We start from the raw sequence: 21,479 nt of genomic DNA on the forward strand, positions 1-21,479 counted from the left end.
ACTGGGTCCAGCATGAAATTCTAGTTTCTAGACCTGCCTTGTTGAGGGAGCTATGACCCAATGACTGGAGGCGAAACCAAAATATATATTTCATAATATCACAACAGGGTCTTCAAAATTCCATAAGCCAATTTTTATATGAATCTGTGTGTACATATGTTTTCTATTGGTTTTCTTTCTTTGGATAACCCAAATACAAATAATATTCTTGAGTTTTTGTTGGGTTTTTGTGGGGGGAGGGTTCTGGGGATTGAACCCAGGGGCCTTCAACCTCAAAGCTACACCCCCAGCCCATTTTGTTTGTTTGTTATGATACTGGGGATGAAGCCTTGGGCATTCTACTTCTGAGCTGCACCCCTGGCCCTATTTTATTGTTTTATTTTGAAATAGAGTTTCACTAGATTTATGAGAATCTCACTACTTGCTGAGGCTAGCCTCCCAAGTACTGTGATTATAGGCATTTGCCACCATGTCGGGCTTATGGAATACATTTCTATTAATAAGTCTTCTGTTGTTTGTAGCAAAAATTAAATAATTATTTCTTTAAGATTAATAGGCCCTGGGCCGAGCATGGTGGCAAATGCTTGTAATTGGGAGGCAGAGACCAGAGGGTCTCAGTTTGCGGACAGCCTTAGCTACTTGGTGAGGCCCTTTGCAACTCAGTGAGACCCTGTTTCAAGATAAAGAATAAAAAATAGGGCTGAGGGTGTAGCTTGGAGGTAGAATGCCCCTGGGTTCCATCCTCAGTACCTCAAAAAAAATAAATAAATAAAAGATTAATAGGCCCTGGGATGGTGGCACATGCTTGTAATCTCAGTATTTGAGAAGCAGGAGGATCACAGATTAACAGCTAGCCTCAGCAATTTAGTAAGGCATTTATTGTAATCAATATGTTGTTCTATCACCCTAGAAAAACTCCAATGCCCACTAAATAGTACCTCCACTCCATACCCCCAATAACTACCAATTTGTCTTTTATCTCCATGACTTTTTCTTTTCTGGATATATCCAAAAAGTAATAATATATAACTGTATCTTATTTCTTTGATTTAGCATAATGCTTTGGAGCTTTTGCCCCCTCTCCCCTTTTTTCTCCCACTACCCCCAGGACTGGGGATCAAATTTAAGAACACTTTACTAGCCAGGCGTGGTGGCGCATGCTTGTAATCCCAGTATTTGGGAGGCTGAGACCAGAGGTTCGCGGACAGCCTCAGCTACTTAGTGAAGCCCTCCGCAACTCAATAAGACCCTGTTTCAAAATAAATAATAAAAAATTGGGCAGGGGTTGTAGCTCAGAGGTCAAATGCCTCTGGGTTCCATCCCCAGACCAGCAAAGAAAAAAAAAAAACCTTACTACTGAGCTATTCCTTTTTATGGCTGAAGTATTTCTTTCTTTTTTTTGTGTATATGCTGGGGATTGAACCCAGGGGTGTTCTCTACCTCTAAGCTACACCTTGAGCCCTTTTTAAAAATTATTTATTTTTTTTTAATTTTATTTTATTGGTGCACTGTATTCATACATCATAGTGGGATACAAACTTTTGTAGACATACATGCACACATCGCCCAGTCAGCCCCCACCCGATCCCCACCCCATTCCCTCCCCATCCCTCCTTCCCATGCTTGGCTTAGTGGTTGACATCTAGTATTATAGCAATTTATCCAAAATTAAAAATGTTAATCTCACATAACAGTTTCATTTGTCTGATACCAAGCTTTTGATAACTTCAAGATAACATTTCAATATTTCTTTTTGCTTTCTTTCTTACCAGAGCATATTTTTTTCTGTTTTTTTAGGTGAAACTATCATATATTCATATATTTATTTTTCAGAAAAAAATCTATCCTAATATGGAATATGAATTCTAGATACCCAAAACGATCTTGAAAAAGAACAAAACTAGCAGATATATATTTTCTGATTTCAAACCATATAAAGCTACAATAATTGAAACAGTGTAATACTGTTCTAAAGGCAGATATATAAACCATTGGAGTTAAATACAAGCCTAGAGCTAAATTCTTCCCTATATTGTCAAGTTATTTTTGACAAGGTTTCCACGAACATTTGGTGGAGGAAATAATAATCTTTTAACTAAATATTGTTGAAAAATAATAATTACATGGAAAAGAATAAAATTGGACCCTTACCTAATCCCACATACAAGTATTAACTCAAAATAGATAAAAGACCTAAATATAAATCTTAAGACTATAAACTTTTAGAAGAAAATCTGGGTCATAAAACCTCACAACATTGAAATTGGCAGTGATTTCTTGGTTATGATTTCAATGGCACAGGCAACAGAAGAATATACAAACTCCCTAAAAAAAAAGGTATTGTATATCCAAAGACAATGTAAACAGAGTTAAAAGTTACTGATAGAATTGGATAAAATATTTCCAAATGCTATATCTGAAGGTATATTAATATTCCAACTAGAAATCCTAAAAATTAACAACAATAAAGGCAAACAATACAATTTAGAGATAGGTAAAGACTAACAAAAATAATGAATCTCCACAGATAACCAATCTTAGTTGTCTGTTGGATGGAAAATCTTGTTTCTCTGGTTCTGGTGAGTGTTACCTATTTCTTCTTTTTAGTTAATCTCTTTGAGTATTTTCTCTAGCGCTGGTTTTGAAGACATAAATTCCTTCAGTTTCTGTTTGTCATGGAAGCTTCTTATTTCTCCATCTAATTTGATAGAAAGTTTTTCTGGGTAGGAAATTTTTGGCTGGAAGTTGTTTTCTTTCAGAGTTTGGAATATGTTACTCCAAGCCCTTCTGGCTCTCATGACTTGGTTTGGGAAGTCTGGAGTGATTCTAATTGGTTTGCCTCTGAATGTCACTTGGCCCTTTGTTTTTGTTGCCTTTAAGATTCTCTGCTTGGCTTCCACATTGGTCATTTTGACAATTATGTGGCGTGGGGATCCTCTTCTCCGATCCTGTCTAAAGGGAGTTCTATAAGTTTCCTGGATCTGTGTATCAACCTCTTGCTCTATATTTGGAAAATTTTCTGCTATTACTTCCTTGAAGAGATTGTTGATCCCTTTGGTTTCACTTTCTTTTCCCTCCTCTATTCCAATTATTCTTAGGTTAGCTCTCTTAAGATGGGCCCATATTTCTTCCATGTCAGATTCCTGCTGTTGGATATTTTTTTCTAGATTAGAAACTATGCGTTCATTTTTGGATTGCTCATCTTCTAAGAGCGAGATTCTGTTCTCCATGTGTTCTAATCGGTTGTTTGTGCTTTGAATTGAGGCCTTTACTTCATTAATTGCATCCTTTATCTCTTTTTGGCTCTCTCTGAGTTCTTTTCGAAGCACCTCTATTATTTCTACAGTTATTTTCCTGATTTGATCTTCTAGAAATCTCTGATTTTCTGTTTTATCGGGTTCTGATGTTGTGGGGTTGTGCGCATTCATTACTCCAGTGTTATTCCTCTTTCCCATGATTTCGGAGGTTTGTGCCTTCTCTGGGTTCTTCCCTTGGGTCACTATGGCTTCACTTAAGGTGCTCTGGATCTCGAGTCTGTATTATCTCAGACCCTACTACTCCTTTACTGGGTTGTATCACAGAGTCTCCGACCCAGGGAGTCGATAGAGGCTGCTTTAAACTATGGGGGGTGCCAGGTTGCACGTTCTCCTATGGTGTGATATCTCAGCCACCACCACTCCCTCACTGGGTCAAGTCCCAGGAGGTACAGTACTGGGATTTCTCCTCTGTGGCCCGCAATTTGACTCACTGTTCTTGAGTACGCAGATGTAGCTGTACTGGACTCGGTGAATTCACTGCTGCTGCCGCCGCCGGTGGCAATATGGCGCCTCTGCCACGCCCTCGGCCGTGAGGCTGGCGTATTTTTTCTTCTCTGGTTTTGATTTCCACTCTGAATCCCTGCAGCGTGTGCTGAGTTCGGCCACTGGGAGCTTTAGACGCTCTCTGCGTGGAGAAATCCCGCCTGGCTGTTCCGCAGTGGCTCACCTCGGCTTGCTGTAGCCGTCCTTTGAGTTCGCAGCTGCCGCCGGCAGTATGGCACTGCTGCCGCGTCCTCGGGCGCGTGTGTCTCCTCTGTGGCCCTGAGCTCTGTTCTCAGTCCGCTTTCTCTCTGGAGCCTGGTGGGGTTTTTTTGTTTTTCTGGTGATGGTGTTTTCTGGATATGAAAGGCGCTGGTTTTGTGGTAATGGAGATTGGTTGTTAGCGGGGCAATTAAGCCCCGCTTTTCTCGGTCACCATCTTCCCGGAAGTCTAAAAATTATTTATTTTGGCTGGGCGTGGTGGCGCACGCTTGTTGGAAGCCAGTCTCGCTGGCTTAGGAGACTGTTTCCAAATAAAAATATAAAATAGGTCTGGGAGTGTAGCCCAGAGGTAGAAAGGTTTCCAGGAACCCCAGTACCACATATATATATATATATATATATATATATATATATATATATATATATATATATATTTATTTATTTTGGCCTGACATGGTGGTACATGCCTGTAATCCCAGGATTTGGGAGGCTGAAACAGTAGGATCATGGGCAGCCTTAACAATTTAGCAAGGCCCTCTGCAACTTAGTGAGATCTTTTTCGAAAATAGGGAAAAAACATAAGATAGGTCTGGGAATGTAGTTTGGAGATAGAATGCCCCTGAGTTCAATCCCCAATACCACAGAATTATTTATTTATTTTGGAACAAGTTCTCACTAAATTCCAAGTTTGAGACTGGCCTCAAACTTGGAATTCTTCTATTTTAGCCTCTCAAGTACTGGGATTACAAGCATGCATTGCTATTCCCAGCTCCATTACATTTCTTTCAGATATATTGTGTAATAAATATATGATATGTGTGTATTTTTATATATTTCTGGGATTTGTGTGGTTTCTTTTTTCTTTTTTGTAACTTTCTGTGTGACATAATATGTGTACTACTTTGTTTTGGCAGCCCTGACAAACTAGTGTATATGGTGTGCTTGCTTTAGTGGAGTACTGCTTTTGTACTGTTATATTATTAAAGTATTACTTAAGTATTCTAAACCTCCTAAATTATTATGTATTTATTAATTCATGATAACTCCCAGAATATCAGTCAAGTAAGTATTTAACCACATTCTGGCATAATAGTGGCATTAAGTCATAATAATGATGTATACCTTTCCGTGCTAAGAATAATAGGAAAAACAAATTAAAGGACAGACCATTCCAAACTTGTGTAATGCTTTTTTTTATTTGAGCATTAAAAATACCTAATTAAAATACTAACATTCTTAAATGCATGTTAAATTTCTAATAAAAAATATAGTAAATTTAGGAATTTCATTTTAAAATAAAGGTAAAAATAGCCTTTGGAAGAAGGGATAAGGAATAGTTGAGGTCCTGGTTAGAGACAATAAAAGAATATATCAAAATTAAGGGATCTTATTCTTGTGGTGAATTTCAGTAATCCCAGTAGTTGAGAGGCTGAGACAAGAGGATCATAAGTTTGAGGCCAGCTTCAGCAAGTTAGTAAGATCCTCAGCAGTGTAGCGAGACCATTTCAAAGTAATAAGAGCTGTGAGTATAGCTCAGAGGTAGAATGCCCATGAATTTAAAAAAAGGGGGGGGGGGGGAGTCGAGCATGATGGTGCACATTTGTAATCCCAGTACTTGGGAGGCTGAGACAGGAGGATTTCAGGTTCAAAGCCAGGCTCAGCAAATTAGTAAGGCTCTCAGCAATTTAGTGAGACCCTGTTTCAGAAATAAAGAATAACCCGTGTGGTGACTCATGCTTGTAATCCTAGTACTTGGGAGGCTGAGACAAGAGGATTGCAGGTTCTCAGCCAGCCTCAGCTACTTAGGGAGGCCCTGTTTCAAAGTAAAGAGTTGAAGCCAGGCGTGTAGTGCATGCTTGTAATCCCCATGCTTGGGAGGTGGAGACAGGAGGATCGCACTGGTTCGAAGCCAGCCTTGCTGGCTTAAGAGACCCTGTTTCCAAATAAAAATATAAAATAGGTCTGGGAGTGTAGCCAGAGAAGGGTTTCCAGGGACCCTAGTACCACCAATAAAATAAAATTAAAAAAAAAGTAAAGAGTTAAAAATAGGGCATAGGGCTGGGGGTGTAGTTCGTATGTAGAATGCCCCTGGGTTCAACCCCCAGTACCACACAAAAAAAGAAGAAAAAGATTAAGGAGAACTATGCAACAAGCACTTAGGCAACTGAATATATAGCCATATTGAGCCAGAAGGAAACTTGGGGTTAGTGGGCATTATGTGTCATGTACTGTTCCTCCACAGATTGCTTTATTTACATGGCTTTTCAATGCATAAACAATAACAGGCCAGCTGTGGTGACTCACACCTATAATCCCAGTATTTGGGGGGCTAAGACAGGAAAATTACAGGTTACTGAGACTCTGTTTCAAAAAAAAAATAGCCAGACATAATGGTGCATAGTTGTAATCCCAATACTTGGGAGGTTGAGACAGAGACAGGAGAATCAGGTTGGAGGACAGCCTCAGCAACTTAATAAGACTCCAGCAACCTCGTCAGACCTTGTTTCAAAAATAAAAATGAGGTTATGTTGTAGCTCAGAGGTAGCGTTTCCCTGGGTTCAATTCCCAGTACCCTCCATGTGCACACACAAAGAATTACATTCTATTGAGAACCCCTCATCTGATCCAAGCTGATCTTTACTATATTAGAGCATGTATCACTAACTTTTCATGTTTGCAGATCATTCTCATTCCATGGATTCTGTTTTCTTTTTGCTTCATTTGCTGTTTGGCACAGCTTTTCTTCACATAGTATTTTGGAAAATATGCCCTTAATTATAAATTTTACTATGGGTTACTGATAAGCTCAAAAATATTATTTTTTGGAATCTGCTTATAATGTGCCTAAGTATAGTTTTTTTTTGGGGGGGGGTACTGGGAATTGAACCCAAGGTTGTTCCGAGCTATACCCCCCAGCCCTGTTTTCTTTTCAAAAACAGGGTATTACTGGCCAGGCCTGGTGGCGCATGCTTGTAATCCCCACGCTTGGGAGGCAGAGACAGGAGGATCGCGCAGGTTCGAAGTCAGCTGCTCTGGCTTAAGAGACCCTGTTTCCAAATAAAAATATAAAATAGGTCTGGGAGTGTAGCCTGGACGTAGAAGGGCTTCCAGGAACACCAGTACCACCAAAACAAACAAACAAACAAAAAAACAGGGTATTACTAAGTTCCTGAACACTGTTGCCTTGAACCTACAATCCTCCTGTCTCAACCTGCCAAATACCAGGATCACAGGCAAGTACCACTGCACCCAGCTTCAAATAACACATTTTAAAGCCCTCATTTAGCCGGATGTGGTGGCGCATGCTTGTAATCCCTGCACTTGGGAGGCGGAGACAGGAGGATTGCACAGGGTTCGAAGCCTGCTGCGCTGGCTTAAGAGTCCCTGTTTCCAAATAAAATATTTTAAAAAAAATAGTTATGGGAGTGTAGCCTGGAGGTAGAAGGGTTTCCAGGAACCCCAGTGCCACCAAAAAATAAATAAATAAAAATAATAATAATAAAGCCCACATTTATTAATTTATCACCTAACCAAAAACTTTTGTGTGTGTATGATGCTGGGGATCAAACTTCAAGGCCTTTAGTGTGCCAAGAATATGCTCTACCATGGACTACATCTGCCCCAAGTAACACTGTTTGACATGAGGAGAGTATAGATTTATAAACTTCCTTCTATGTTTTTCTCTTTGTCTCCGTTTTATTTTTTTGTAGTACCTGGAATTGAACCCCAAGATATTCTACCTTCCAGCTACACCCTCAGCCTATTTTATTTTATTTTATTTTATTCTTTTGTTCTGAAATAAGGTCTTGCTAGGTTACTAAGAATATTTCTATGCTACTTTGTAAATATTCTTTTTCTTATTGTGATGCTAGGGAGTGAGCCCAGGGACATTCTACCTCTAAGCCACACCCCTAGCCATACTTTATATTTGTTTTTGAAATAGAGTCTCACTTGGTTAATGAAAGTCTCACTACTTACTGGGGCTGCAGTCCTGTCTGTCAAATACTGCTATTACAAGCATGTGTTACCACACCCAGCTTGAAATTTTAATTTTCAATTTTCTTTCTAATGTGAAAGCTAGGGTATAAGCCAGGCATGGTGGCGCACACTTGTAATCCCAGTGCTTGGGAGGCTGAGACAGGAGGATCACACAGGTTCGAAGCCAGCCTCAGCTACTTAGTGAGGCTCTCAGCAACTTAGTGAGACCCTGTTTCCAAATAAAATATAAAATAGGTCTGGGAGTATGGCCTGGAGGTAGAAAGCCTCTGGGTTCCACCCCCAGTACCCCCCCCACACACACACACACACACAAGCTAGGGTCTATTGATACAAGAGGGACTTTAGATAAAGGAGAAGAAACTTCATTGGAGAGATGTAGGTCTAGGGGAGGGGGGTAATTAATGAAGGAAGCACTTTCATTGATGTTATGTATATTTGTGAATTATTAATCCCAGTCTTCATATCATGTATGGGGAAGAGGAGGGTAAGAAGAGACCCAGGAGTAGGCTCACCAAGTGCTGTCTGCATGTATGTCCCTGTCATTGAACTACATTATGATGTAAGATTACAATGCACCAGTAAAAGTACAAAAACAGTATGCTGTTGCTGGGCCTGGTGGCACACGCCTGCAGTCTCAGTACTTCAGGGGCTGTGACAGAAGGATTTCAGATTTGAGGCTAGCCTCAGCAGCTTAACAAGATCCTTAGCAATTTAGGGAGATCCTGTTTCAAAATGAAAAATAAAATAGGGCGGGGGGCAGGGTATAGTTAAGAGAATGCCCCTGGGTTCAAACCTCAGTATTACTTTAAAAAAAAAAAAAAAAGGAATAAAAGCCCTACTTGGATGTGAGGAGTAATAGACACACAAATACCTCTATTTTCTTGCCAGTTCGATCCTTTGGTACAGAAGACAGACCAACAGATCGTCCAATACCACCTCGAGATGAAGTCTTCGAATACATTATATTCCGAGGGAGCGATATTAAAGACCTCACAGTTTGTGAGCCACCAAAACCACAATGTTCTTTGCCTCAGGACCCAGCTATCGTTCAGGTAACCGATAATAAATTTTTTCAGTGCAAGTAAACACACATGCATGGCTAACCTTGATACTTGCCTTTCCCAGTCGAATATTCATGTAACTTAAAATTTCACAGTTACTTGAATATCTAAAATTACTGGATAATCTTATCTAGAGATTTCTCTTTGAATCATATATTGAGACTAAGTTTAAAAATAGCTGAGGAATTTATTTTTATTATGAAATATTTTCTAATTTCAATACTAGTGTTATAGTGGCCAACATTTCTTGAGAGCTAATTTTAGCACTGCTATTCAAAGTACAAGCATTGTACACACAAGTCAGTTATAATACCCTCTGAATTTGATATTACAACTTTTCTCATTTTTAGAGGTGAAGAAATTGATTGGGAGCCACAGTTGGTCTTTGAACAGACCCAGGCAGTCTAGCTCAGAATCTTGAGTCCATGTCACTACACTGTGCAGAAAATGGTGTCATTACAAATTAGGGTAATAATTGCTCTGAGGTAAAATTATTCAGTTTAATGAGGATAAATGCCAAGCTACATTATATACTAAATAAAGAATTATTTTTTATTTTTTAAGCTGGTCATAGTGGCTCATGCCTGTAATCCCAGTATGCGGGAGGCTGAGACCAGAAGGATCACAGGTTCTAGGACAGACTCAACAAGTAGTGAGACTCTCATCAACCTAGGGAGACTCTGTTTCAAAATAAAACTTTTAAAAATAGGGATGGGATGTAAATCAGAGGTAGAATGCCTCTGGGTCCAATCCCAATACCACATACATACATACATACATACATACATACATACACACACACACACACGCACACGCGCGCGCGCGCACACACACACAATGTCTAAACAACTATAAATTATTAATTAAAGAAGATATCCACTGCAGATGTGATGACACACACCTGTAATCCCAGTACTTGAAAGGTTGAGAAAAGAGATAAAGTTCAAGATAAGCCTCGGAAACTTAATGAGACTCTCAGCAACCTAGCAATAAAAAGGCTAGAGTATAGTTCAGAAGTATTATGGTCCTGGATTCAGTCTCCAGTAGCACCACCACCAAAAAAAACCCAAAATATTTTTTATAGTATATGTTTACATGTTCATTAGAAGCATATAAAACGTCTGAGCCCACTACAGTGGTACGCACTGTAATCCCAGTACCTAGAGAATCGCAGGCCCAAGGACAGCCTCAGCAACTTATCAAGACTGCGTTTAAAGAAAAAATAAAATGGGCTGGAGAAATAGCTCAGAGGTAGAATGTCCTTCGATTCAATCCCCAGTACCACCTAGAAACAAACAAAAGAAACTAAGGTGCTGAGGATGTAGCTCAGATATAGAATGCCCTGGAATGTAAGATCTTGCTCAGAACCAAACTTGAGAGCACAGATGTTTAATAGTTGTGTTCTTCCCGTGGTTTTCCTCCAGAATTCATTTTTTTTCTTAGGCTTTTTTCTGTCATAAGTCTTTATCATTTAAAGTATACTTGGAGCCAGGCATGATGGCACACTCTTGAAATCTCAACACTGGGAGGCTAAGACAGGAGGATCGCAGGTTCGTGGACAGCCTCATCTACTTAGTAAGGCCCTCCGCAACATAGTGAGACCCTATTTCAAAATAAAGAATTAGCCGGGCATGGTGGCGCACGCTTGCAATCCCCGTGCTTGGGAGGCTGAGACAGGAGGATCACACGGGTTCGAAGTCAGCCTCAGCTACTTAGTGAGGCTTTCAGCAACCTAGTGAGACCCTGTTTCCAAATAAAATATAAAAAAGGTCTGGGAGTATAGCCCGGAGGTAGAAAGCCCCTGGGTTCCACCCCCAGTACCACCAAAAAAATTAAAAATTAAAAAATAAAGAATTAAAAAATAGGGCTGGGAGGTAGCTCAAAGGTAAAATGCCTCTGGGTTCAATCTCCAGTATCCCCCACCATGGCAAGCACTTTACCACTGAGCTATGTCTCAGCCCCAAAATAGAGTTTTTAAATCTACATCATGTGTAAGATTTTTCTTTCAGTTATTAAAGGAAAATATCTAACGAACTCTTCTTTAAAATATAAATGGCATGGTGGTGCATGCTTGTAATCCTAACACTTGGGAGGCTGAGACAGGAGGATTGCACAGGTTCCAAGCCAGCCTCAGCTACTTGGTGAGGCGCTCAGCAACTTAGACCCTGTTTCCAAATAAAGTATTAAATAGGTCTGGAAATATAGCTCAGAGGTAGAAAGCCCCTGGGTGTGTGTGTGTATATATGTGTGTGTGTGTATGTATGTATGTATGTATGTATGTATGTATGTATAGGCACATATAATTTAAAGAGAGAAAAGGACCTTGTAAAGACTTATTTACTATTTTTTCCTGAATATAAGATAAAGTTTTTAATAAGAAATTGAATAGTTTTTGCAGTATAAACTAGAAAAATTTTGTACTCTTATCTATCCTGTCCTGTTTTTTTTTGTTTTGTTTTGTTTTTATGGTACTGGGGATGGAACCCAGAGGCTTTTATATTTATTTGGAAACAGGGTCTCACTAAGTTGCTGAGAGCCTCACTAAGTAGCTGAGGCTGGCTTCGAATCTGTGCGATCCTCCTGTCTCAGACTCCCAAGCACTGGGATTACAAGTGTGCGTCACCATGCCTGGCTTATCCTTCCTTTTTAAGCTTTATTTTGGGGGGTAGCAAAGCTGAAGGAATCCTAAGAAAATGAATCTCTTAGATGGAGAAAGAAGAAACTCACTTGTGGTACTGGAGAATAAACCCAGGGGGCATTGTATTTCTGAACTATACCCCAGCCCTTTTTAGTTTTTTTTTTTTTTAACAATGCCTCTCTAGATTGTTGAGAATTTTGCTATGCTGCTGAGGCTATCATTGAACCTATAATTCTCCTGTCCAGTTACCATGATTATAAGCATGTGCCACTACTCCCAACAAGACACTTTTTTTGTGGTACTGGGGATTGAATCCAGAAATATTTTACCTCTGAGCTACACTTCCAGCCCTTTTTATTTTTTGCTTTCAAACAGAGTCTTACTAGGTTGATGAGGGTCTCACTAAGTTGCCAAGGCTATCCTTGAACCTGCAATCCTTCTATGTCAGCCTCCCAAGTACTGGAATCACAGGCTTGTGCCACTATGTCCAGCTTATTTTTTTCCCCCATAATTCTCTGGAAACAAGGTGAGTGCTGTTTTATGAAAGAAAAAAGATGAAGCGAGCACATACCAAAATAGTGCCGAATGACTTCTTCCAACCATCATAACCTTCAACTTGATCATTTTATTATTCATTCAGCAATCTTTATTGAGAACTCAGCATGTACTGGATATCAGAAGTGAACACAAGATTCCACCATAAATGTGCTTATATCTCAGTAGCCTTCAATATAATTTATATTTATGCCGGGCATGGTGACACACCCTTGTAGTCCCTGCACTTGGGAGGCTGTGACAGAGGATCGCACAGGTTCGAAACCATCCTCAGATACTTAGTGAGGCTCTTAGCAACTTAGTGAGACTCTGTTTCCAAGTAAAAATATAAAAAAATAGGTCTGGAAGTAGAGAGCCTCTGGGTTCCACCCCCAGTACCACCACCAAAAACATACATACATACATATATGTGTATGTATATATATATATATATATGTGTGTATGTATGTATGTATGTATGTATGTATATATGTATATGTATATTTACAAATATTTACATTATAAAATAAGTTAAAAGATAAATTAACAAAACCTGTGTTAAAACATTTTGGGTTTAGTAAGTTAGGGTTAATTTCGTATTCCTCAATTTAATTGCATGTAAATATATAGATGATTTTTATATGGAATATATTTTTATATCTTTTCTCATGCATTAACATTAGGCCTTTATTGAAAATAAAGGAGGCCGGGTGTGGTGGCACACACTTCTTAAACATAGTACTTGAGATTTGCAACAAACCTCAGCAATTTAGGGAGGCCCTGTTTCAAAATAAAAAGTAAGGCCAGAGGTATAACTCAGAGGTAGAATGCCCCTAGGTTCAATCCCCAGCACCAATTTTAAAAAAAGAAAAAGAAGGAAAGGAAAGCTGGGAGTGGTGGCACACATCTATAATTCTAGTACTTGGGAGTCTATTGGTTGTACCATCATAGGTTCAAGGCTAGCCTCAGCAACTTACTAAGATCCTCAGCAACTTAGTAAAACCCTTTTTCAAAAAAAAAAAAAAAAAAGAGAGTTGGAGGTTTATCTCCTAGGTAGAATGACCCTGCTTTTCATCCCCAGTAAAAAAAAAAAAAAAAAAAAACCATGTAAAAATAGGTCTGGGAGTGGAGCCCGGAGGTAGAAGGGCTTCCAGGAACCCCAGTACCACACACACAAAAAAAAAACATAGCCAGGCGTGGTGGCCCATGCTTGTAATCCCAGCATTTGGGAGGCTGATCGCAGTTCACGGACAGCCTCAGCTACTTAGTGAGGCTCTCTGCAACTTAGACTCTGTTTCAAATAAAGAATAAAAAAACAGGGCAGAGGGTGTAGCTCGGAGGTCAAATTGCCGCTCCCCCCCCCCCCCCCGTTCCATCCCCAGACCCGCAAAAAAAAAAAACGCACATTGAAGTCAGGCATGGTGGCACACGCTTGTAATCCCGCGCTTGGGAGGCGGAGACAGGAGGATTGTGCTGATTCAAAGCCAGCCTCACTGGCTTAAGAGACCCTGTTTCCAAATAAAAATATTTAAAAAATAGGTCTGGGTGTGTAGCCCAAAGGTAGAAGGGTTTCCAGGAACCCCAGTACCACCAAAAAAAAAAAAAAAAAAAATCACAAGTGAGAGATCTTATGTCAGTACCAGATTGAAACCCTGTATTAACTGAATATAATTTTTTTTTCTGATTTTGGGGATTGAATCTGGGGACATTCTGTCTCCAAGCTATACCCTTAGCCCTATATTTTTATTCTTTATTTTGAAATGGGGACTCACTAAGTTGCGAAGGGCCTCACTTAAGTAGCTGAGGCTGGCTGCAAACCTATGATCCTCCTGTCTCAGCCTCCCAAGTACTGGAGTGACAAGCATGTGCCATCATGCCCAGCCTGAATACAGTTTTCTTTTTAAGGAAGCTTATTTCCTTAATTAAACTCTTCGTTTTTTTGTTTTGTTTTGTTTTTTTTTTTGGTTGTTGTTGTTGTTGTTGTTGTTTTTTCTGAATCTAGTATAAAACTCTTAACTTAAAGGACAAGTTTGTCATAGAGTGTTTATAAATCCATTGAGTATAATTGGTACATATAGAGAAATAACAAAACTAGAAGATTGTTCAACTGTTGTAACATGAAATACAGATTGTAAATCATTATAATTTGCCTTTCTTAACATTTAATAATTTGAATTTCTAGCTGGGTGTGGTGACATACACCTGTACTTGGGATCCTCCTGTCTCAGGAGGATCACAGGTTTGAGGCTAGCCTCAGCAACTTAGCGAGGCTCCCAGCAACCTAGCTTGACCCTGTTTCAAAATAAAAAATAAAATAGGGCTGGGAGATAGACTTTCCCCTACGTTGAATCCCCAGCACCACAAAAAATAAAATCTGAATTTCTCTTCATTATATTCATGTTGCTTAGCGCTTAGAAAAATAACCCATGATTTTCTTTCAGTCTTCACTAGGTTCATCTACTTCTTCATTCCAGTCAGTGGGTTCCTATGGACCTTTTGGCAGGATGCCAACATACAGTCAGTTCAGTCCAAGTTCATTAGTTGGGCAGCAGTTTGGTGCTGTTGGTGTTGGTACGTGGTATTTTTTTTTTGTTTTCTTCTTCCTCTTCTCTTTTTGTAATCTCCCTTTCTTTACCACAAAGGTATAGAAAACTTAACCACAAACTTTTGGAAATGTTGCTTGATGTTCCTTTTGTAACTTTGTTTTATGGTGTTAAGAACACAGTTAATATTATTTCAAGGTCTTTATTTAATGTCGTTAATGATTAGTGGTTTCATAGAAGTCCCCTTTCAGACTCATATATTGTAAGCCTAGATAGATATCAAATAGCATATTTTATTGAATGTTATTCTAAACTTACATAACATGTGTCCAATAAGATGGAAAATTTTTTCAAGCAGAATGAATTTTCTAAAATATTAGAGATAATATGGAGAATGGAGAATGACATTAAGGCATATTATTTATAGTAAGTGGAATTAAATGATTATACCTTTTAACATCTACCTATGAGATATGCTTATGCATAGTATATGTGAAGGCTTAGTGCTTTGTTTGTTGTTAACAATGTCTTTGAAACATAAAACTATAATAACATACAGAAAATCTGGCCCAATGATAATTTACTTATGATTAAAAGACAAAGGCCACTGTGTACAAAAGCTAGACATTATCAGATGAGCTCAGGGTCATTTTTGTCTTTATAGCTATGCATTTTCACTATTAATAAGTACATCCTGATTGAAATGCCACAGTAAGAAATAACTTTTTGTGTGTTTTTGTGGTACCAGGGATTGAACCCAGGGGCGGTTTACCTCCAAGGTATACCCCCAGCTCTATTTTTTATTCTTTATTTTGAAACAACATCTCACAAAGTTGGGGAGGGCCTAAGTAGCTGAGGCTGGCCACAAACCTGTGGCCCTCCTGTCTCAGCCTCCCAGGTACGGGGATTACAAATATGCATCACCACACCATACCTGGGTAAAGAATAACTTTAGAGCTGGAGTGTAACTACTTAGGCTTTTTTAATACAGAATCATAAATCCACTTTCAAGTATATCTTATTTTTGGGGTGGTGGTTACTGAGGATTAAGCCCAGAGGCATTCTACCTTTTGAGCTACATCCCAGCCCTATTTTTTATTTTTCAAACAGGATCTCACTAAGCTGCCGAAGGCCTCACTAAGTTTCTGAGTTTGGCTACAAACCTGCAATTCTCCTGTCTCAGCCTCCCAAAATCTAAGATTCAGGCATATACCACCATGGCCAGCTCAGGTGTATCTTAAGACTTATTAGTATTCTAAGAGTTTTGTTTAAACTATTTAATATCTTTTTACACTTAGTACAGATGTGACTTTTCAAGTATGTAAATGTTTTAATTCACAAAAGAAATTAGGGGAAAGCAAACTAAAAGTGAAGAATATAAACAGAAATGATGGTTGCTAACTATGTATCAAATTGATGGGGAGACCACACTGAGGACTGAACCCAGGGAATTCTGCCTCCAAACTACACCCTGTCCCTTTTGTTGTTGTTGTTGTTGTTTTGTGGTACTGGGAATGGAACCCAGGGGCCTTCTACCTCCTGGCTACACTCCCAGACCTATTTTATATTTTATTTGGAAACAGGGCCTCTTGAGCCAGCTGAGGCTGGCTTCGAATCTGTGTGATCTTCCTGTCACAGCCTCTCAAACGAGGGGATTACAAGTGTGTGTCACCACACTCAGCTTATTCTCTATATTTAAACAGGGTCTCACTAAATTTAGGGTGAGACTTGAGTTGGTAAGATTGGCCACAGACCTGAGATTCTCCTGTCTCAACCTCCCAAGTACTGGGATTACAAGCGTGCACCACTACACCCAGCCTTAATTCTTATATTCAATAAGATATATTTAAAGAACAAGAGAAACTGGAGAGAGAGCCTGCCTTAATGGTAGTTTTATTGCTGTTAATTCTTAAATTGTGTATAATAGGATAGGGCAACTGAGTACTATATTGATTAATGTTGAGAAACTATTCTTATCATTTCACAAATAATGTTAATAGGGATAGGTTAGAAAGAACCCTGTAGTGTTGAATGTAAATTGAAGGTATGAGTCTCAACTCTTTTTTTTTTTTTTTCCCCCTTGCAGAACTGGGGATCAAACCCAAGGGGAGTCTACCTTTGAACTACACCTCCAGCCCTATTTTAATCTTTTTTTTTCTTTTTCCTTTTTCCAGTACTGGGAATGGAACCCAGGGGCATTCTACCTCCCAGCTACATGCCCCAGTCCTATTTTTTATTCTTTATTTTGAAACAGGATCTCACTGAGTTGTGAAGGGCCTCAAGTAGGTGAGGCTGTCGACAAACGTCCACTCTCCACCTCCCGAAGGCTGGGATTACAAGCATGCACCACCACACCTGGCCTTATTTTTTATTTTGAAACAGGGTCTTACTAAGTTGCAGAGAGCTTCACAAGTTGCTGAGGCTGGCCAAGAACCTGCGATTCTCCTGTCTCAGCCTCCAAATTACTGGGATTATAAACGTGCATCACCACGCCCCACTCATTTCATTTTTTTAAAAATTTATTTTCAAGCCGGGCATGGTGGCACATACTTGTAAAGTTCATGGCTTTGGGGTGGGGGGGGTTACAAAAGGAGGATCCCAGGTTCACAGCCAGCCTTAGCTACTTAAGGAGACTTTCAGAGGCCAGGTGTGGTGGTGCATGCTTAATCCCAGCATTTGGGAGGCTGAAACAGGAGGATCCAGGTTCTCGGCCAGCCTCAGCTACTTAGTGAGATCCTTTCAACTCAGTGAGACCCTGTTTCAAAATAAGGAATTAAATATAGGACTGGGGGCATAGCTCGGAGGTAGAATGCCCCTGGATTCAATCCCCAGTACTGCAAAAGAGAGAGAGAGAGAGAGAGAGGGAGGGAGGGAGGGAGGGAGGAGAGAGAGAGAGAGAGAGAGAGAGAGAGAGAGAGAGAGAGAGAAGGAAAAGAAGGGAAGGAAAAGAAGAATAAAAAATAGGGCTATGGGGGGATTGCTCAGTGGTAGTAGAATGCCCCTAGGTTCAATCCCTAGTACCTAAAAAAAAAAAAAAAAGAAAGAAAAGAAAAGTTATTTCCAGGCTTTGCTCATAGAAAGAGCCTAGAAGCATTGCTACCCAGTAGCAGAGAACCCGTGTAGAACAAGTTCCTAGTTTCTAAATGCCATATCTCACTACAAGGAACCAAGGCCTTTTTTTTTTTTTTTAAACAGAAAAATGCCTACTAACCCAGGTGTGGTGGTGCATACCTGTAATCCTTATACTTGGGAGGCTGAAACCTAATAAATAAATAAAAAGAAAAATGCCTCTTAAGTCGAAACGGTGGTGGTGTAAGTAAGCATCTCTAATCTAAAATACTTAAATTTTAAACTTGTTGAGGCCCAAACATGTTGTTACAAGTAGAAAATTTCACACCTGACCTATATACAGACTGTATTTCATGCACAAAATGATTTAAAATATTACATAAAATTACCTTTAGGGATATGTATACAGTTATGTGAACTATAACTCATGTTTAGATTCCCCAAGATACTTCATTATATATATGCAATATTCTAAAATAAAAAATGAATTATTTCTGGTTCCAAGTATTTGGATACTCAACTTGTGAAGACAATCACTCTTATATAAACTCCAGTTGGCAAAGATTCATAATGAATGCTAAAGTCATTGGGTGAAAGGTGCTAGAACAGCTATTAAGATGGTTGTAAAGTACATTTTACTAACAGAAAAATATGCCTTTATAAGAAAGCAATCTGGTACTTACTATTTTAATCAAGTAGTAAATATGAATCTCCCAATGTGATGATTGGAGGGGAAAAAAAGAGTACATCACCTTTAAGGTGTTCTTGCTAAAAATGCAGAATCTAATTTTAAAGAAATGATATGCACTTATAATCTCAGTTCTTGGGAGGCTGAGAAAGGCAGATTGCCAGTTTGCAGCCAGCCTCTGCAACTTACACCCTGTTCCAAAAATAAAAGAATAAAACCCAGGGGCATTCGACCTCCAAGCTACACCCTCTGCCCTATTTTTATTCTTTATTTTGAAATAGGGTCTCACTAAGTTGCAGAGGGCCTCACTAAGTAGCTGAGGCTGTCCTGGAACCACGATTCTCCAGAATGCTGGGATTACAAGCATGCGCCACCACACTCGGCTCTGTTCATTGTTACTGCTGTTGATTTTCTTAGATGTGGTAATGCTGCTTTGTTTAACCATATAGGAGAATGTCTTTTTTTTTTTTTTTTTTTTTTCTGTTCTTGGAGTGGAATTCTACCTCTGAGCTATACCCCAAGTCCTATTTTTTATTCTCCCCCCCACCCCAGGTCTGGAGATGGAACCCAGGGGCATTTGACCTCTGAGCTACACTCTGCCTTACTTTTTTTTTTTTTTTATTCTTTATTTTGAAACAGGGTCTTGCTAAATTGCAGAGGGCCTAAGTAGCTGAGGCTGTCCAGGAACCGTTTCCTCCAGTTTCAGCCTCCTGAATGCTGGGATTACAAGCATGCACCACCACGCCTGGGCTATTTTTCATTCTTTATTTGGAAACAAGGTCTCACTGAGTTGCAAAGGGCCTCACTAAGTACCTGAGGCTCTCTGAACCGTGATCCTCCATTCTCAGCCTCCTGAGTGCTGGGATTACAAGCAGTGCTGGGATTACAAACGTGCCACCGCACCTAGCTGAGAATGTCTTTGTTTTGATGAGATGGTTTTCAAGTATTTAAGGATAAGGAATATTCCACACCTGACTTATATATACAGATTTTGTCTCCTGCACAAAATCATTTAAAATATTACATGAAATTACCTTTAGGCTATTTTTATAGTTATGTGAATTATAATCTAATTTCGTGTTTAGACTTTGGTCCAATCCTCAATACACAGATTATAAATTAGTTGTAAAAATTACAAATTAATTACACTCAGTACAAACTAACTGTAGTGTGTAAGAGCAAAAGAGATGTTTATCAAAGTATAAAGAAATGGAGAAATGACCTGGACATGGTGGCGCTTACCTGTAATCCTAGATCTTGGGAAGCTGAGATAGTAAGATCAGAGGTTCAAAGCCAGCCACTTAGACCTTGTTTCAAAAATAAAATAGAAAGCCGGACTTAGTGGCACAGGCTTGTAATCCCAGCATTTGCGAGGTTGAGACAGGAGGATTGCCATTCACAGCCAGCCTCAGCTACTTAGTGAGGCCCTTTACAACCCAGTGAGACCCTGTTTCCAAATAAAGAATGAAAAATAGGCCAGGTGTGGTGGTGCACGCTTGTAACCCCAGCATTCGGGAGGCTGAAACTGGAGGATCACGGTTTCAATAAAATAAAGAATTAAAAAAAAAAAAAAAAGACGAGGGTCGGGGATGTAGCTCAGAGGAAGAAAGCCCCTGGGTTCCATCCCCAGTACCACAAAAATATAAATAATTAATTAAATTAAATAGAGCTGGGTGTGGTGGTGCATGCTCGTAATCCCAGTATTTGAGAGGCTAAGAAGGAGGATTGCAGGTTCACAGCCAGCCTCAACTACTTAGTGAGGCCGTCTGCAACTTAGTGAGACCCTGTTTCAAAATAAAGAAAGCCGGGTGGCACGCACTTGTATTCCCAGCATTTGGGAGGCTTAGAGAGGAGGATCCCAGTCCGCAGAAAGCCTCAGCTATTTAGTGAGGCCCTTTGCAACTTAGTGAGACACTGTTCAAAACTAAAGAATAAACCGGGCATGGTGGCGCACACTTGTAATCCCAGCGCTTGGGAGGCTGAGACAGGAGGATCACACGGGCTCTCAGCAACTTAATGAGACCCTGTTTCCAAATAAATTATAAAATAGGGCCGGGGATATGGCCCAGAGGTAGAAGGCCTCTGGGTTCCATCCCCAGTACCTCAAAAAAGGAGAAGGAAGGAAGGGAGGGAGGGAGGGAAGAGAAAAGAAAAGAAAAGATAGGGCTGGGGGTGGAGCTCAGAGGTAGAATGCTCCTGGGTCCCACCCCCAGTACCACAAAAAATAAAAATAGGCTGTCAGTTTAACTTGGAGGTAGAATGCCCCCTGAGTTCAGTCAGTTCCCAGTAGCAAAAATTGTGTGTGTGTGTGGGGGGGAGAAATAGCTGGGGGGGCATACTTGTCCCAGTACTTGGGAAGCTGAGACAGGAGGATCAATGGTTCAAAGCTAGCCTCAGCTACTTAGGCCCTCCACAACTTACTGAAACCCTGTTTCAAAATAAAGACTAAAATATAGGGCTGGGCATGGTGGCGCACGCTTCTAATCCCCACACTTGGGAGGCGGAGACAGGAGGATCACACAGGTTTGAAGCCGGACGCGCTGGTGTAAGAGACCCTGTTTCCAAATTTAAAAACCTATAAAAATAGGTCTGGGAGTGTAACCCGGAGGTAGAAGGGTTTCCAGGAACCCCAGTACCACCAAAAAAAAAAATAGCGCGCGCACGTACACGCTTGGGGGGCGGTCTAGCTCAAAGGAAGAATTCCCCTGATTCAATCCCCAGTATCTTAAAAAATAAAATAGAGCTGGGCGTTTAACTTGGAAAAACAATATCCTTGGATTTAATCCCCAGTGTAAAAGGAAGGAAAGGGAGGGGGACAGGTATGGGAAATAAGGGAGAAATGAAGTAGACGTTGCAGAATGCTAGCAGCTCGTGAGTCTAGAGCAATATATTGGTATTCAGTGTCCTCTTTGCATTTAACACAGGTTT

At 39.9% G+C, this 21,479-nt stretch overlaps 1 protein-coding gene across 15 annotated transcripts in view; it reads left to right on the plus strand.

The window, feature by feature from the left end:
- The window catches only part of LSM14A (LSM14A mRNA processing body assembly factor), a gene marked incomplete at both ends in the record, with an annotated part of 63,217 nt that overhangs the window by 19,406 nt on the left and 22,332 nt on the right, over positions 1-21,479 (plus strand). For 14 of the 15 annotated variants that reach the window (XM_080702733.1, XM_080702746.1, XM_080702741.1 and 11 more), the window contains 2 exons: positions 8,907-9,070; positions 14,693-14,822. In XM_080702733.1, coding sequence (XP_080558859.1) covers positions 8,907-9,070; positions 14,693-14,822 — 294 coding nt within the window. The remainder of the gene's footprint in view (positions 1-8,906; positions 9,071-14,692; positions 14,823-21,479) is intronic. The other variant, XM_080702744.1, reaches the window with a different exon arrangement.

This window comes from Muscardinus avellanarius, assembly GCF_963383645.1.
Source record: "Muscardinus avellanarius genome assembly, chromosome: 10".
Classification (NCBI taxonomy): Eukaryota; Metazoa; Chordata; class Mammalia; order Rodentia; family Gliridae; genus Muscardinus; species Muscardinus avellanarius.